The 19,095-nt window shown below is 37.4% G+C and overlaps 1 protein-coding gene across 3 annotated transcripts in view; it reads right to left on the bottom strand.

Moving 5' to 3' along the window:
* ADGRL3 (adhesion G protein-coupled receptor L3) overlaps window positions 1-19,095 on the bottom strand; it is a 512,757-nt gene that overhangs the window by 226,651 nt on the left and 267,011 nt on the right. For all 3 annotated transcript variants that reach the window (XM_047798807.1, XM_047798808.1, XM_047798809.1), the window contains one exon: window positions 5,808-5,888. In XM_047798807.1, the coding sequence (XP_047654763.1) occupies window positions 5,808-5,888 (81 nt within the window). The remainder of the gene's footprint in view (window positions 1-5,807; window positions 5,889-19,095) is intronic.

Genomic DNA, 19,095 nt, shown 5'->3' with positions numbered 1-19,095 from the left:
TGAGATGCATGGTGAGAAAAATTACTATAATGGTGAATGCTGATTCAGGATCTTATTTTTATTAAGTAGTTTATAGTGAGGGCTGTGCCTATTTTTCTATTTATAGTGGCAGCTCTGGTTAATTACCTTGTAATGTATTGTGACATTAATGCACTAGTAAACTACTAGAATTTACACCCTTATTCAGTAATAAAATCTGTAAATTGAAGAATGCATATAAAGCTATCATAGGCATAAATTATGTGACCAAATGCTATGTATGATCACATTAGATTTAAAGAATAGAATTTCTCAAATTTACTTATCAGTGGGTAAGTGCTACTGAATTTATATACTTCAGTTGCTTTGAAAAGTGGATTTCAACATTTTACTCAAAGTTATTTGGTAACCTGCTACTACATTTTCCATACGCTCACTAAGAGTATGTTGGTCACAATTAAAGTGCACAAAACCAAAGAAGAAATATATTATGACAAACAGATGCATCAGTTTCACAAAATAGTTTCTCCCTAAAAAAAAAAAAAAAAAAAAAAAGAAATGAGAGTAAAAGTGAAAGAACCCAGGAGAACTAAAAGGAGGTAGGAAGGTGACCTGCAGGTTAAAAGCAAAATGATTCATAGGTTACACAGAACTTAAAGGGACAAAAAAGGATTGAATATGTCATATATGTATATTTTAGACAATAATTATGCAATCATTTTTAAAAATAGAGGTTTAAAACACAATTCCAAAGTTACCAATAATTAGTACACTGTCTCAAATATCCAAAGCACAATAACTCTTAAAAAAAAAGTACCAAGTAATCCAAAATATTTCAGATGAGGGCTGAATAAAATGGCAAAATACCTGAAGCGAATTGATATGTAACTATACATTACATAAGTCATGCTCTCTACTGAAAAATTCCCTGTGCTAATATTGATAACTATATTAATACATCTTAGTGTTTAGGTTTTGTATTTCTCTCTTGATGGCTATCAAAAACATTAAGCATGAATTTCCTATACAAATAGTCAAGTCTGTCAAATGCACATGGAATTAATAGATAAAGCAATAATTCCTAACCCATGGACATGAATGCACGTGGAAATTGGAATAGGAAGGGAAGGAGAAAGAACACAGAGGGCAGTAGGTCAGTGGGGGCAGGAGCATCAAGACGTGGGCAGCCGTCATTCTCAACACATAAAATTATAGGAAAAATAGACAAGGGAACTCGTGATGGAGCATGATGGAGGATAATGTGAAAGAAAGAATGTATCTATGTATGACTGGGTCACTTTGCTGTGGAGTAGAAATTGACAGAACATGGTAAATCAACGATAATGGAAAAAATTAAAATCATCATCAAATAGAAAAGTAAATAAAAGAAAAATAGAAAAAGGGAAAAAGCTAAAATGGTTGGCTCATGTTGGTTTTCAGGTAGTTCAAAGGATGTTGCTAAATATCTCACAAAAGTTATTGGAACTAGAATTCCAAATTACTTAAAGAACCTAATTTATCTTATTGTCTAATTACACATGACAGATTCTCTTTCTATATATATAGATATGGGTATATGTATAGGCCATTTATGTAATGTGACTGCATATAAACATCAAAAGTATGCAGTATAATTAAAAACAGTAGGAGTTCCCGTGTGGTGCAGCAGAAGTGAATCCAACTACGAACCATGAGGTTGCAGGTTCGATCCCTGGCCTTGCTCAGTGGGTTAAGGATCTGGCATTGCTGTGAGCTGTGGTGTAGGTCACAGACACGGCTCAGATCTGGCATTGCTGTAGTTGTGGCGTAGGCTGGCAGCAACAGCTCCAATTAGACCCCTAGCCTGGGAACCTCCATATCACAGGTATGGCCCTAAAATGACAAAAAAGACAAAAATAAATAAATAAATAAATAAAAACAGTAAATGAAGATGAGGGGTGATGGTTAAAACTTCAAAGGAAATAATTTGTGGTCCCAAAGCAATGATACTGCCAACTCTGTATCATTTCCAATACTTGCTTTTAGATGAAATATTTGACAGTTTTAAGGGGGGGGGAAGCACAAGATCTTTTGCAATGTTCTTTTGGTGATTTATACAAACCTTTTTATTTACCTAATTAAAGGTCCTTTTTCTTTTTTGAAAATTGCAGGACTGTGGCACATGAGCTAATGAGTATAACTGCAATTGTATTAATCACAGAGCAGTTTAGGAGGGTCTCTGCATCAGTGCAGAGAACAATGTGAGAACTAAAAGTTTTCAAGACAGTCATTCTAAGGTAGAGAGCAAAATTTGAGGTAGATGTCACTTTGGGAGTCTAGTAACTCATTCTTCACCAGGTCAACACCATCAGTGCTTTTATTAAGATGATGTCAGTTTTAAGTGAAGTTCTTTTATTAAGAGACCTGCCTACCTGCCTACTAACACTTTGGGGTCCATTGTACATCAAGTATTTATCAGGACGTTGACACTATTTCATTTGATCATCCTTATAAACTTGCTATGGTGGCATTATTACCCTTGTCTTGCTGATGACGGACAGAAGCTAAGGTTTTACACGTCAGCCAGGCTCCAAAGCCCAATTTCTTCCGATATGTCACAGCAGCCAGTCCCCTGGACAGAGCAACAGCTGCATTTTATCTGGGGCCTGCCAGATTCTAGATTCTACTCTATACTACCCCAATCCTCACAAAGACACCATGGAATTCTTACTTCTTATCTTCTGTGTAGTGGTTGAGGAAACTAAAGATAAGAAAGGTTTAGAATTCCCAAGTTTAAGTTTATTGGTTCTAAATCCCTTCATTTTATCATTAAACTTTTGTCTTCATTCTGAATTCATTTTACTCTTTTCCCCCCCTTTGGCTGCACCTAGCATATGCAAGTTCCCGGGCCAGGAACTAAGCCCACGCCACAGCAGTGACCCAAGCTGCTGTTGTGACAATGTCAGATCTTTAACCCACTGTGCCACAAGAGAACCCTTACATTGATTTTACTCCCTAGCTGTTTAGCTATAGTACATTGAAATGTCCCAAATTCATCTTCTTATATCCATGGTCCTTGGATTGTGGTTCCTCCATCAAGAGATGGAGTCTATTTCTTAATGCTGAGATGGGCCATGTGACTGGCTTTGGCCAATGGGACATAGCAAATATGACACAAGCAGAGTCTTGAACAAACCTGAACTTTGGGACTTTCTTTTATTGCTGGGAACCCTGTCACAATGGAAATAAGCCAATGCTAGGCTACGGGCAGATGACAGCCACATGGCCATAACCCCTGATGACCTTAAGGGGACTACCAAACATGCCAGTGAGTTTCCTCCCCTGAAAAACCAACCAGTCTGCTAACTACTACATATCCAGCCTCAGTCAAATCAACATGCATGCGAGTCAACCAACTCTGAGAATAACAAAAAATTGTTTCTTCTTTTACACCACTAACTTTTGGAGTAGACTATTACCCTATCCTACCCATGATCTTACAGTACTTTCCCCAAATCATACCAGGGTCATGTCAGAAGAACTGAAAAATAAAGTCACTAACTTGCACAAATAGGCCTCCATCATTGGGAGGAACAACATTCCACTAAGAATTAACATGCCTAAAATAAGGCATTCAAAGCAATGAGGTCCTGCTATATAGCATAGGGAACTATATCCAGTCACTTGTGATGGAACATGAGGGAAGATATTATGAGAAAAAGAATGTATATATATGTATATTTGGGTCACTTTGCTGTACAGCAGAAACTGACAGAACATTGTAAATCTACTATAATAAACAAATTTAAAAAATAAGGTATCCATTTAACATTCATCTATTCCTCATGATGAGAAACTATGTCATAAGCAGCCAAGCAGTTAATCAGTTTAGAAACCTTAGAGGCATCTCTGCTCTTTTCCCTGTTATCTATTCCATCAATGCCATGTCTCTTGGAGATATTTCTCAGACTCCGCCACTGTTGAAAACACACCCCATGATTACTAAAGCAGCTTCTGTCTGCCAGTCTCTCATCATGTACAAGGACTTCAGAATATTTTTCTCACATCAAGAACTGATAATGTGGGGGTTCCTGTTGTGACACAGAGGAAACGAATCCAACTAATATCCATGAGGATGCGGGTTTGATCCCCACCCTCACTCAGTGGGTTAAGGATCCAGCATTGCCGTGAGCTGTGGTGTAGGTTGCAGACACGGCTCAGATCTGGCATTGCTGTGACTGTGGTGTAGGCTGGTAGCTGTAGCTCTGATTCCATCCCTAGCCTGAGAACTTCCATATGCCACAGGTGCCTTAAAAGCAAAAACAAACGAACAGAAAACTGATAATGTTATGATGTAACACCCCACGAACTTAAGAAAATATTTTAAAAATTAACAATAGTTGATTTTCCCCCCCCCAGGAAAAAATAGAAACTCCTTGGCATGTTATACAGAACCCTTCAAGATCTGCCCACTGCATCCTTCCAGTCTCTAAAACTACTCCCATTTTACTGTGTACCCTGCACATTTCCATAAAATATCACAACTTGCACAAAATCCATAATTTCTTTCCTTATGCTTCCTCTTTGATCGATTCCCTTAATTTCCTTGCTCCATGTTCCTCTTGAAAAATGAACATGCATCCTTCACAATCCAGGTTGTCATTTTCATTTTCAGTCGCTTAGACAGAAAGCATTGCGAGTTCCTATTATATGCCAATCACAGACCAACCGCTGGAGGAGAAGTAACAATTATGACGCTCTTTGCCCTCAAGGACCTTACACAAGGAAAGGGAAACAGTCACGCTGAAAAATCAAATGCAGTGTTTTAGGGGTAATAACTGAGGCAAGCACAGGGGATATTTGGAGGACAAACACATATACTTAGCTCCTGTGTAGTACACAGTCAGGAAGGCTTAACAGAGAAACTGATGACAAAGTATTCAAACACTGGTAGAAACTTATTGCGTAGAAAAGAAAAGATAAGAGTCTCTTGACAGGGGAAACAGCGTGCATAGGAGACACGATCATAAAAGTCAGATCTAATGAACTTTATGGTATACTATTGAGGTATAGAAAAATATACTGCATTACTTTAAATGGAAAAATTAATCTTGTGATATTTGGTAATTATAAATAAAAATGTTTGTCTATTATTATCTTGGTATGAATATTCCAAAATATTCAAAATTATTAATAATTTTTTAAAAGTAGAAAAACTCTGTATTCAGATTGTGAGATGTTCTGTGTCCTCATGACATCAGTTGGGCTTGTTACTGCTGAGCCACAAGAGGAACTTCTGTGAGATGTGACTTTTAACTTCTATTTTTTATGATTAGTTATTTTTAAAAATCTTTTAAACAGATGGCATCAATTTAAATACCTACTTTTAATTTATGCATTTTAAAACTAAATTATCATATTAATACTAAAATAACTTTTAAAAATAATGATAAATTATAAAACATCACTTTGCAAGGAAATAAACCTGTCATTATGGTTTAGATCACCCTAATTTATTTTTAAAAAAAGATGGTAGAAGAAGAAAGTTTCAGCAAAAAAAAAAAAAAAATCATAAATTATCTGATAATCTCTAGATCTAGGCTGGGTTTCAAATAGTCTTCCACCACGGATCCCCCTTTCTTATTTTGGTTTACAAACATTTTTCCAGAAAATATTTCACAGTTTAGTTTATAAGACTTACTCTATTACCTTATTTTTTATATACCATTTTCTTTTACAACCATCTTTAATAATTATCTTCATCAGAGAATGAATACAGTTTCCTTTTGTTTAAATACAAAAAAAAAAAAAAAAGAAAGAAAGAAAGGAAAAAGAAAGCAATGACTCACCTCTAACAGGGGGTCGTTCTAGCTCAGAGTCAAGGTGAATTGGTGGAGAGATGTATGAAACCTGTCCATGATGTGCCTGTCCTGTGGACACAAAAGTAAATGATAAGAAGACATTGTAATTTTTCCTTTTTTTTTCATTTTTATCAAAATCACTCACATCTCTCTCCATACTGAATTAACACCATTACAGAGTGCAGACATCTATCCAAGCACACAGTTATTATATGTCCTCCAAACATCATCCAACTAGATCAGTCCTTCTTAAGCCATTTCGTTTTGTTGCTGTTAAATCACAATTTACTGTCCAGTATGACACTTGAAGAAATACAATAAAAATTCTTGATGGGAAACATGAAATGCAAAAAACTAAAAACAGACAAACCCAAGTCCCCATTTTTCACCATTAAATAGACATTAAGAACTGTATCAATTTGGTTTAAGTGTTTCTAAACACCTACTCTCACTTTCTACACTTATTTCATTGAAGATCAGTAAAACACAATCTGTAAACTAGCATCCATATCAGACAACACTTTGAATAGCACTTTTTTAGATAGCTTTATAACCCTAATTAATTTATATTTTATTTTTATGATTTACTTTTTAATTTTTTCACTTATTATTTGAGTAGAAAACTACTTCTATTTGCTTACCATATCTGATGAAAAAATAAAAACTAAACACAATCTAAAAAGCAGGTAGAGGGGTTCATTCCTTATTCCCTGCTGAGCATTCTGCCAGCTCACATACATGTTTGTAATACACTTTCTGTCTTATGAGTTCAAGTGCTAAAATTGATTTCAAGGCCAAGATGCTGAAGGGATGAAAAAAACAAAACAAAACAAAACTGCTAGCTTAGAAACAAAATAATTTTATAATGCTCAAAGTAGCTATAGTTTGTATACCAATGACCCTGTAAGCAATTAAGATTTTTAGGCAAGAAAGCCTAATTACAGAGTTCAATTTCTAAAGCTACTTTATATACAAAAGGTTTGGTTACAAGTAGAGAACCTACCACTTTCTTTCTACAATGAGGATATGCAGTTATATTTGATGCATTTACTACAGCAATTTACAGGGTTGTTAATCTCTTTTCCTAAACAAGGAAAGTTAATGATACATAGATTATGATAACAGTTAGAGTAACCTTCCCGTTTCAAGTAATATTCGACCTGTAATAAACTCTGCTGATTCCTCTTATGAGGCACATTTCAAATAATTAATATGGCTCCCTGTTGATAGTAGCTGCTGTTGCTCCCAGCATTTTTCTAGCACACAGCAGACACAGTGGAGAGGCTCTAATATGCAAAGCCCCTCATAATGGTAACTAAGAATATTGTGCATTCACTGGCCATGTTTCAGTGGAATACTAAGAGCTCTATTATAAAAGAAATGACAGTGATCGTGCACTGTTAGCAGTCCATGTTAGCATATTAAAAACTCCAGATTATCTTAGATATAAAAACACCTGATGTTTACCTATGTCACCCATTTGATTGCAGAAACATTTTTAAGGTCCTGTGTCATTACAAATGAATTGGTTTAAAACTTTAGCAATCATATATATGAAAATCAGAACCTTTCAATTTATATAGGTTCAAAATAACCTCAGCATATAAAATAATATTGATTTTATGTCTCATCAAGAAATATGGCTTTTACCACATATAGTAATAACTACCATGAGTTCATATATAGATCATTTCCATTTACACAACCAATATCACTGTAAGAATTTAAAGGTAGGTACTATATTAGTAAACAACTATTTTAAAATCAAAGCTACAAGCAGAGGAGATTAAGTAACTAACTTCAGCTGGTAAATAGCAAGGCCAGTAGTGCTTTGACCCCAAATCTGAAGTATTTTCATCTATATCACCACATTTTTTTCTCAAAGAAGGTATACTAAACCTAGAAATAATGTGTATAGATTTTAGTGATTAAACTCTGACAAGTAACTGCTTTTGGAACTGTTACCTCTATATTCAGAATGAAGTCCACAGTCCCTTTAAATGCCACGTTTGTCCCTATTCTCGAGATAAGCATGTGATTTCAAGAGTGCTCACAAGAGATGCTAGAGGCGGCACACAATCACATGCGTAGATCCCAAGGGGAACGGAGATAGCAAAGAGCAGATCCATGGGATGAGGACTATTGGCTGTCAAATCCTGAACTTGGTTTGCTGTAATTTCCATTCTCTGTCCAAGCAGAAATCTAGCAAGTTGCAGAATGTGGTGTAGCAAGGCAAGTCACAGTAGTAGGAACTGACTGGGACACTAAGCCTTAGAGAAAGGTGAGAAATGTAGTAATGGATTTCAACTTGGTGACTGAAATTTGTGACCTACAGAACAAAAGCTAGAAATTAGGTAGGGTGGTGTTGATTACATTAATCGAATTCCTAAAAAAAGATTTCTGCCACACTTTAGGTCAGTGGTGTTCACACACTTATCTCTACAAGAACACATAAAAGGTAATAAAACCTACTCTAATAGGTGATGCTTCTAATTAGGGGTAACTCGTAGATAACAGTTCTCAGGATGGAAATCACTCTTCATCAGGGAGGACATATGGGAAAATAAGAAGGGGGCTGTGCATAGTCTGAAAAAAAAATCAGTGTCTTTCAAAGCCCCACTCCCTAAGAATTACTAAACAAGGAGCTCTGTCAAGATGGTGCAGTAAGAAGACTTTGAGTTCACCTCCTCCCCCAGGTACACCAATACTCAGGTACACCAATATTACTTCTATTTACAGGGCAACTATTGATAGCACAGATTGGAACCTGACAGTAAAGATCTACTACAGCTAATGACATAAAGAAGGAACCACAACAAGTTAGAGAGGAGGGGTGGAGTCCTGGAAGAGTCAAGACCCATAACTCGGGGGGGGGGGGGTCACCCATAAGGAGGAGGATAATTACAAGTGCAGAGGTTCTCCCCAAAGAGTGAAGAGTCTGAGCCCTACACTGTGCTCCCCAGCCTAGAAACCCTGCACTGAGAAGATAAGCTCTCAGAGCATTTAGCTTTGAAGGCCAATGGGGCTTACTGCCAGAAGAGGCAGAGGGCTGTAGGAAACACAGACTCTACTCTTAAAGTTGCACACAAAATCTCACATACTGAGACCCAGGGCAGAAGTGGTAATCTGAAAGGAGTCTGGGTCAGACCCACCAGTTGATCTTGGAGAGCTTCCAGAGGCAGCAGGCAGCAACTCTAGAGATATAGACCCTAGTGACAGTCATGCACCAGATCTAGGACACTCAAGTTCCTGTAGCCAGAGACCCTAGGCCTCAGCTCTGCCTATCAGCAGGCAGCAGCCCCAGGACCACAGCCCAGCAGCCTGTCTTGTCAGGAGCCAACCAATCCACCAGCAGACCAGCACCAGGCCTAGGACAACTTGGGATCTGGTCCTTCCTACCAGCACACCAACACTGGGACACCTTGGACCCCTCAGCCAGTGGCTCCAGATTCAGCCCCACCCACCAATGGGCTGACATCAGGTTTGGGACATCCAATAACTCTCATCCAGTAAGGTCAGGAACTGGCTCATCTACCAGCAGACCAACTCTAGATCCAGGAACCCCAGATCTCAACCTATCCACCTTAGAACCTGGCTTCCACCCACCAGTGGATCAATATTAGCCCTAGGACCCCCTGGGGGTTCTTCATCTAGCCATATCATGACCCAGCTCCACTAATTAGCAGCTGGCAGTCTCCACACAAGGAAGAGTTGGCCACCAAATGAACCAGGGACCAACCACACCTACTGAGCCACCCACAAGTCAGCCCTCCACATCAGAAGAACCTACTCAGCATATAGAGGAGCATGTCATACTATATAGTTCTGATGACCAGAGGAACATATTCTATTGAGATACATCAAATGTCTCCTACAAAAGGCCACTTCTTCAAGGTCAGAAAATATAATCAATCTCACCAATACATAGAAATAAAAACAGCAAATTGGGGAGTTCCTGCTAGGGTGCAGTGGGTTAAGAATTCAACTGCAATGGCTTGAGTCAACAGATTAAATGATATAGAAGAACAGATCATGAGCTGGAAGTCACAGTGATGGAAATCAACAAAGCTGGACAGAAAAAAGAACATAAAGAAATGAGGACGGTTTAAGAGACCTGTCTAGTACATTAGTACATCAAGTGTACTAATATCTTCATCATGGAGATTCAGAAGAAGAGAGAGAAAGAGACAAAACATATTTGAAGACATAACAGCTGAAAACTTCCCTAACCTGGGAAAGGAAGCAGAAGGAAACTTCCGTAACCTGGGAAAGAAAAGGTACAAAAAGCATAGAGACTCCCAAACAGGATCAACTGAAAAAGGGTCACATCAAGACACACTGTAATTAAAATGACAAAAATAAAAAATAGAGAATATTAAGAATTAAGGTAAAATAGTTCCTTAAGGCAAAATAATTGTAATAATAATGAATTCATTAAAACCATAAATAGGGGTTCCCATCATGGCTCAGTGGTTAATAAATCTGACTAGGAACCATGAGGTTGCAGGTTTGATCCCTGGTCCTGCTCAGTAGGTTAAGGATCCGGCATTGCCATGAGCTGTGGTGTAGGTTACAGACGCAGCTTGGATCTCATGTTCCTGTGGCTGTGGCATAGGGCAGCGGCTACAGCTCTCATTCGACCCCTAGCCTGGGAACCTCCATATGCTGCGGAAGTGGCCCAAGAAATGGCAAAAACAAAAAATAAATAAATAAATAAATTCATAAAAATCTCCCTTAGACTTTATGGTGAATAATAATCAACCAAAAATTTTGATTGGCCCAAAAGAGTGTAGGGAGGTGAAAAGCATGAGAAACCCATGTTTTTAAAGATCTGACATATTTTTGGCCATGACTGTCTTAATACTAGTCTTGCCTGGTCCTTGTAACCACAGCTTTGTATAACTAAATATGTGATGTGTTACTTTTATCTTTGTCCTTACTTTCCAAATTAAAAAGATATAAATCTGCTTATTTTTCTTTCTGAATTTCATTGCTTTTTTTTCTAAATTTTAAAGCAAAACACTCATATTGAAATTTTATTAGAATTATATTAATTCTATAAATTAATTTGGAAAATAAATATTTTAAATAGTTTATTTTCATATATATTATGAATTGCCTTTTTTTTCTTCATATATATTAATGGATTGCTTTTTGTTTTAATCACTTTTTGTGTGTGTGTGTGCTTGAGTGTGTATGTGTGTTTTAGGGCCGCACCTGCAGCATACAAAGGTTCCCAGGCTAGGGGTCCAATTGGAGCTGTAGCTACTGGCCTATGCCAGAACCACAGCAACAAGGGATCCGAGCTGCATCTGCAACCTACACCACAGCTCATGGCAACACCTGATCCTTAACCCACTGAGCGAGGCCAGGGATCAAACCTGCATCCTCATGGATGTTAGGTTCGTTAACTGCTGAGCCACGACTGGAACTACTAATCACTTTTTAATAAACAGAAATAAATTATTTTTGAAGTTTTCCTTATTTCAGTTATAGGAATATTGCACTGTTTATGTATTCTATTTTGCACATTTTTGAATAAAATTTCTAAATTTTCTTGATAATTTTCATTATAACTTTTTGATCATTACTGTTGTAATTGTGTTATTGACTCTAACCTCCTAGCTCCTTAGAGACAGATACCCTGATAATAGTATTTTGGTTATGTTCTGTGATCTTTGTTTCTTGTAAGAAATATATGGCCAGGTTGGAGTTCTGGTCATGTCTCAGTGGTTAACAAATCCAACTAGGAACCACGAGTTTGCGGGTTCGATCCCTGGCCTCACTCAGTGGGTTAATTAATGATCTGGCGTTGCCGTGAGCTGTGATGTAGGTCACAGATGTGGCTCGGTTCCCAAGTTACTGTGGCTCCGGTGTAGGCCAGCAGCAATAGCTCCGATTCGACCCCTACCCTGTGAACCTCCATATGCTGAGGGTGCAGCCCTAAAAGGAAAAAAATGAACTATATTCCCAGGTTAATATTCATCTATATACTTTTGTATTTAATTTTTTTGTGCTACAGAATTTAAATTTTAAATATTGGATTTATCAGATACGCATTTTAGGTTGCTGCTCTTCCTCTGTCATTGGAGCTTCAAGTCCCTACAAAGTACTTACAAAGGATGAGCACTGATTAATGATAGATTTAATAAAATAATTACAAAGAATTAAAAAAGAGGAGAAAAGGAAGCTTCTTGGTTTATTAGGAGTTTAGAAGAATAATAATGACAGCAGAGAAAATGGGTGGGTGGTTTATGAACTAGATTTTACTCAATTTTTAACCTAGGTAAAACACATATTTCTATGAAGATGTCATATGTCTGTTTTTATACATATACACATATGGACATACATATTTGTAAATATGGGTACATATATGTGAAATATCTATATGATGTATAATTTACATATCATCATAACATTGATTTACATATCAATGTTTTTAGGGTATTTACAGGTTTGTGCAACCACCAGCACAATGGATTTGAGACCATTTTCATCACCACAAAAAGAAATCTGAAGCCTATTGGTAGCCACTCCCTATTCCCTGGGAAATCATTTCTACTTTTTGACAATTGTGAAAAATTCTGCCATGAATCTTCATGTACAAGTATTTGTGCAGATGTTGTGTTTTTCTTGAATATATTTGCCTAGAGCTGGAATTGCTGGGTCTTAGAGTAAACACTATATGTAAACTTTTGAGGAAATGTTAGCCTGATTTCCAATGAAGCTGTACCACTTTACTTTCATTAGGAGTGTATGAGGGTTCCAGTATCATAGAGATGTTTTTCAAGACTTTTTGCTTCTTTGCTTGTTTGTACATTTTAAGGTGATAGTGTAGTTAAGTCTGGCTTGAGGAGATCTTACAATAATATTAAGACAATTGTGAAATCTGGGAAGAATATGATCTCCCTAAGTAAACACAGAAAGACAAAGGTTTGGTTCAGAAATTATACAGTTTATCAACCCTGAGATGGTAGAAAGAAAAAGAAAAAGCAGCACACATTCTGAAATGAAATTGTGTGAATGATCCAGTGTTAGGTATGCCAAAGATGTAGTAATTTTAAGGGTGCTGGTGAGTAGAACCTACAGCACTATCACAAAAAACCTAAAGGCCATTATGGATTTTGGAAAAGCCATTATTTTTCTATCTTCAATCTCTTTTCTAACTTTCATTTAATTTCTGTTTCATTGAGGAGTCCTGTGCAATATCTACAAAAGTTGAAAAGATGTGACCAGCACTAGGTACAGGAAAAGGCTTTTCCTTTCCCCCTTCTCTTTTTAGTCTCAATTCTTTACTTTGCACATCAGAGCAATGAAATACATTTTTAGAACCACAGAATTCAGAGGGAGAAAGACAGTTGATTGCTTATAGTCCCAAGCCCACATTTTAGAATAAGGAAAGTGACATCTTGAGAAATTGGTGACTTTCAAAAGTCACATCAAGGTGGTGTCTGTCAGGAGTGATGTCAGCAGACAGTAAGAAAGGAGACGCAGCTAGCCTGCAGAAAACTGCCCTGAACTCTCTCCATCTGAAGCCTTACCTAGCAAGCCATTATTTTCAAGGTGTGTAGAACATGACTACCAGATGTGTTCATACATTAAAAGGGTTGACAACTATTTATTTACAAAATATATACTTCTTTTCCATTAGGCTGTCTATAAACTAAAGGCAGTTTAGCATAAAAGGTAAGAAAATGCCCAGGAAACAGAGCTGCCTGTGTTGATATTCAGACCCTGCCACATTTGAGCCGTAGAATTACTAGCCATATAAGTTATTATCCAGCAACTATCAAGCTGTTTAACTTTTATGTGCCTCAATTTCCTCATTTGTATAATGGGGATTATCTTAGCACTGACCTCTTAGGGGTGTTCTAAAGATTAAATGAAATTATACTTATGCAGTAATTAGAACAGTGCCTGGTACATAACAAAGAACTTAGAAATTTTAGCTGTTATTATTATACATTCATGCTTTCATTCATTAATTCATCAACTAATATTACTTCAGTGCCTAATATATGACAGGTGGCTTTTTAGGTGGTTGGCATACATTACATAATAAAATAAATGATAATTCACACTCTTACATAGGACAAGGCAGACAGTGAGCAAATAATACAATACACACATCAATAATATGTGTGTGAGATGCTGAGGGCAATGGAAACAAATTAGAACAGGCTAAAGGGGACCTGAAGGTGAGGGGCGGGTTGCAATTTTAAATCGAGTGATCAGGAAAGGCCTAATTTAATTTCCATAAAAGCATCTAAGGAGTTCAAGAGAAGGCAAGAAATAATATTTGACTTTTATAGGAAACTATATAAAGATAAAAGTATAGATTAGAGCTCAAATACTAACAATAAAGAATAAAAGAATGAAATGTGATGGCATCAGACAATTTTGCCTAACACATTTATTTCAAATTGTACACATATTCCTAGACACATTAATAATGTCACCAATGACCCATGAGTCGAAGAAGACATAAATGAAATACGGTGATATGTAATTGGGAAAGCAGACACAACTTTGTTCCTAAAGTTAAAAGATATTTTACTATGATGGAGTCCCCATTGGTTTCTCCAGTTATACCATCTTTCAACTCATATTTTCCTAATTTTTGATACAGTGCTGTAAACAAGTTTAATAGTTTATGGCCCTCTAGGCAGACTTTAAGCCTTCGTTTTGTTTGTTTGCTTTAAATTTTCAACATCTGATCTTGATTGTGTCCTCTAGAGATAGGACATTTCTCCCACCTGACAAACAGTAAAATGATCTCACATCTTTGCTCATGGGGTTTTTAATGATATTATCATTTTCCTTTTACAAGCTTTAGGAGTGAATGATAGCAAGGAACATCTTTGCATCTCCCTGCCCTACTATAATGATGACCCCATGTGGAATGTGGAACCCTACATTAAACCATATTTAAGAAGAACAGACGGAATTTTACGAAGTTTTTCTAATATTCTGAAGGTAGCTAAGCCTCCTTGGGGGAAAAGAAAAGTTTAATTCTTTGTAGAAAATAATCTCAGCTACTGATTAAAAAAAAAAAAATACCAGAGGTCAATGAGTCATTTGTGCTAATGGAAAATTGGGCGTGCATAGCATTACAACAGCTTGCTTTTTTGTCTTTTAATCCCAGTCTGACTATAACCATCTGGCAATTAAAAAATCAGTTTTCAGGTGAAGATATAAACACCAATCAAAATCAATCATCAAAGAGAAGAGTTATAAAGTTGCTAATTTAATATCTATCTTTTTCAGTCTGGCTTCCCCCTCCTCTTCATCTTCTAACTCAACTTATTTTCAGTGACTTTAGTAAAATACAAGGGAACAGTGAAACAACTACATGCTTGACTTATTGAGGATATGAAGCCATTGATGGAAGCACAAAGGCCACTGATGGGCTTCTCCCCAGTGGATATTACTTGCCACATAGAAAACAGATGGGGTAATGGGAAGCAAAGGTTGTGTGTGTGTGTGTGTGTGTGTGTGTGTGTGTTTCATCCAGCACATATTTCTTTAGTACTCGCTCCTATTCTGTGGCCAGTATTAATAATACCCTAGGAACAAGGTAATACAATGTTCCAGCAGTGAGGGAGTCCAGCCTAGATGCAGAGTTAAGTGATTACAGTGAATTAAGTTATGTACCTTGATGGAGGTGAGAGAACAGCATCTACCTAAGTGAACTGAGGGAAGAACACACCTGGAGAAAGAATGGGGGAACAGCAGGTGCTGAGAGACTGAGGCAGGCGAGGGGCCTCGGGAGGAGCACTATGGGGGAGATGGGGACAGATCGGACCTGTGAGCGGAATGGGGGACAGGAAACAACCAAGGAGGGTGGGCCAAAGGATGATTAAAAATATTTTTTAAAAAGTCAAAATATACAAAAAAGGAAAGAATAAAGAATACACGTGAAGGGGAGCAGAATAAGTCACACCAAAACACGCCACCTTGGCCTAGCCGTTATTTTAAAGTTTACAGGAGAAAGAGCTGGTGCAAGAGGAACACTGAGAGCCTCCTTTGTCCTCCTCTGGGAAGGAGGAAGTAAATTTCCGCGGGAAAGGTATCCTCTGCACCAGGATGGTGGAGGGAACTCAGGGCTGAGAAGCTGCATAAACGAGCCTTGTTTCCTCTTCACTAATTTACTAGCCCAAAGCCTTAAGATCCTTTGCAAATGTACTGTTACTCTGTTTAAAGGTATGAAAAGCTTCCTGTTTTGGTCCTTTCTCTAGGACACATTTTTATGGATCTCCAGTTCATACAAAATCAATTCTGTTTTTCTCCTGTTAATCTTTCTTAGGCTAACTCAATTATCAGACCAACCAAAGAACCTAGAAGGGAAGGGAAAAGTTTTCTCTATACGTGCCTATCCTTCAGCTTCAACTCAGGGCTTTATTGTTTCATATTTCTCCTCACACCTCTTGGCCCATCCTAGAATAAGGAATTGAGAAAATCTCAAACATCATACAATTTCATCTGTGAATTATTTGAGTATGTGTCTATTAAAATGTGGGTTCTTTAAAAATAACCACAATACTAACATGATACCTAGAAATTAAGAAGATACATTGTAAAATGGATTTAATGTAACTTTCAATGAAGCAATTGGCAGGAAGAAATCAGCCAGTCTAAAAGAAAGGATACATTTCAGCCTGCAAAGCATCACACTGGTCCTAGGGTTAAAAGTGTATTGGACTGAGGAATATTTTATGTTAACGATGGATTTCAGGTGCTCACAGACATAGAGGGGGATCTATTTTATAAAACCATACAAATGCTTTCCTTTCTTTCACAAGCATGAAAAATAGACTTAGTTAAAATGACAAACACCAAATTTTGGAAGCATCATTTCAAAATTATTCCTCGGAGTCTCAAAAACCTATTGCAGCAAGCATTACAAAAATAAACCAGAAAAAGAATAGAAAAAGTAAAAGTAATCAGAGTATTCATCTTCCCTGAATTTCTAGTTTTTATAATACTTCAAAAATAAATAGGCATGCAACAAAGAGGTATGAACACATTGGAAAACTGAAGATCATATTAATACAAATGGTTATTGTCTAAGAGTCTAATACTAAGAAACTTCCATGTGAGGTAAATATTGCTTCCCTCTTTAAGATGCAGGAACTATGGCTTTATAAGGTTAAGCACATTTTCAAAGGTTACACAACAGTGTGTGTGGGAATCGGGTTTCAGGTCCAGAGACCATATTCTTACTACACTGCTTACTGCCCCCACATTCCATAAATATACCCACGGGGGTAGAGAGAGGCAAATCATCTAAATTTTGGAAACATTAGAAAATTTTAGTTCTCCTTTTCCAGGCTAACCTAAAACTAAGTGTTTATGTTACTAAAAGACTAAATCACAGAACAGTCAAGATTCTAAAATTACTTCTCTCAAACAATGAGCAAAACATTATGTTCTACTTAACAATAGGTTAACTATATTAGCTTTCCCTGGCTTTTTTTTTTTTTTTTTAATTTTAATGGAGGCCTTAAAAATGGTAGGGTTGAGGAATCCAAATCTCCCTGAATCACTGTGATTTTTTTTCTAAAAGCTGGAAAAAAGAAAGAAGGCCTCTGAAGCAGTCCTCTCTCCCCCTACCCACCCTCCCCACACGAACCTCTTCTATGGTCTATCACCACTGTGCTGAACCCATGTTTCGCTTACAGTAGAATAAGAAGAAAACATTTTACATTCAAAGTAGGTAAGATTCAGACCTATTCTACTGAAGGTTTCCATGCTCAGGTGGGGAGCTGTGAAAAGCTAGGTTAGAAAACAACACAGGCAAACCTAATGAGCGGGACCGTGATGCTAGCAATGAGCAGGACCGTAATGAACACAGAGGCCAATGACTTCAGTTCGTCCATGAGCTCAGGACAAACAAGAGGCTGTTCCTAAGCCTCCTTCTCTTCCAGAGCAATTCTGACTTAGGAACTGAAGTCACCTCAGATATTTGGCTTACAGCTTGTAGTAGATTGAGCCAATGGTCCTCCAAACGTGCCTACTTTTCTAATCCTCAGAATCTGTGAATATGTTGTTTTATATGGCAGAAGGGACTTCCAGATGTGACTGTGGTTTAGATGAGGAGATTATCCTTATGACAGTCATTCTTAAATGGGAGTCCGAGTGATGCAAATGTGAGAAACACCAGATAAGCCATTGCTGGCTTTGAAGATGGAAAAAGGTGACCAGTATCCAGGAACTGGGGCTGCTTCTACAACTGAAAAAGATAAAGATTCGTCCCAGAGATTCTACATAAAGAACTTTTTCCAGCCTAGAAAACCTGTGCCGCGGTTCTGTCTTTGAGAAACGTGAGGTAATAAATTAGCATTGTTTAATCCTCAAGATCTGTGGTACTTTCTCTTGGCAGTGATAGAAAACTAAGATACAATTAATAACTGGTACTAATTTTAATACTACAAATATCCTGTTCTTATTAAATGTACTAATTATTTTAACTAATTCATGGAGGTGCTACATATTCAACTAGGACAAAATGATAGCATCTAATCAACCTGATGACTTCCCACAGGTAAACTCTCGCCTTCATAGAAGGCTAACCACATTTAGCAGACAATTTACATAGAACGATCCAGATATAAAACTGAGTGAGAGGAGTTTCCATGTGGCTAAGTGGTAACGAGGCCGACTAGTATCCATGAGGATGTGGGTTCGATCCCTGGCCTCACTCAGTGGACTAAGGATCCAGTGTTGCTGTGGCTGTGGTGTAGGCCAGCAGCTGCAGCTCAGATTCAACCTCTAGCCTGGGAACTTCCATGCCCTGGGTGTAGCCCTAAAAAAGCAAAAAAAAACCAAAAAACAAAAAAAACTTAGTGACGGTTGGAAGTGTAACAACTCCAGTTTCTATGTATTTTCTGCTATCCCAGGACTCACTCAAATGTCTTATTCACTGAAAGAATTCAATGAATTTCTGGTGAAAATTCACATCAATGACAAAAAATTAAGACGAATGTCAAAATCACTGTACTTTAGGTCATAAGGAAAACAGTAAACTTCTGGGAAAATTTCTTTTATAAATGGCAATAAATTCATAGTGCAACTAATTCTATTTAATTGAGAAATGTTACAGGGGTTCCCATCATGGCACAGCAGAAAAGAATCCAACTAGGAACCATGAGGTCTGGTTTGATCCCTGGCCTCACTCTGTGGGTTAAGGATCCAGCATGCCGTGAGCTGTGGTGTAGGTTGCAGATGTGGCTCAGATCTGGTGTTGCTGCGGCTGTGGTGCAGGCCGGCAGCT

The sequence above is a fragment of the Phacochoerus africanus genome, chromosome 10 (genome assembly GCF_016906955.1).
Source record: "Phacochoerus africanus isolate WHEZ1 chromosome 10, ROS_Pafr_v1, whole genome shotgun sequence".
Taxonomy (NCBI): domain Eukaryota; kingdom Metazoa; phylum Chordata; class Mammalia; order Artiodactyla; family Suidae; genus Phacochoerus; species Phacochoerus africanus.
Note: the sequence above shows the minus strand (reverse complement) of the source record. Positions and strands in the feature narration are given on the sequence as shown.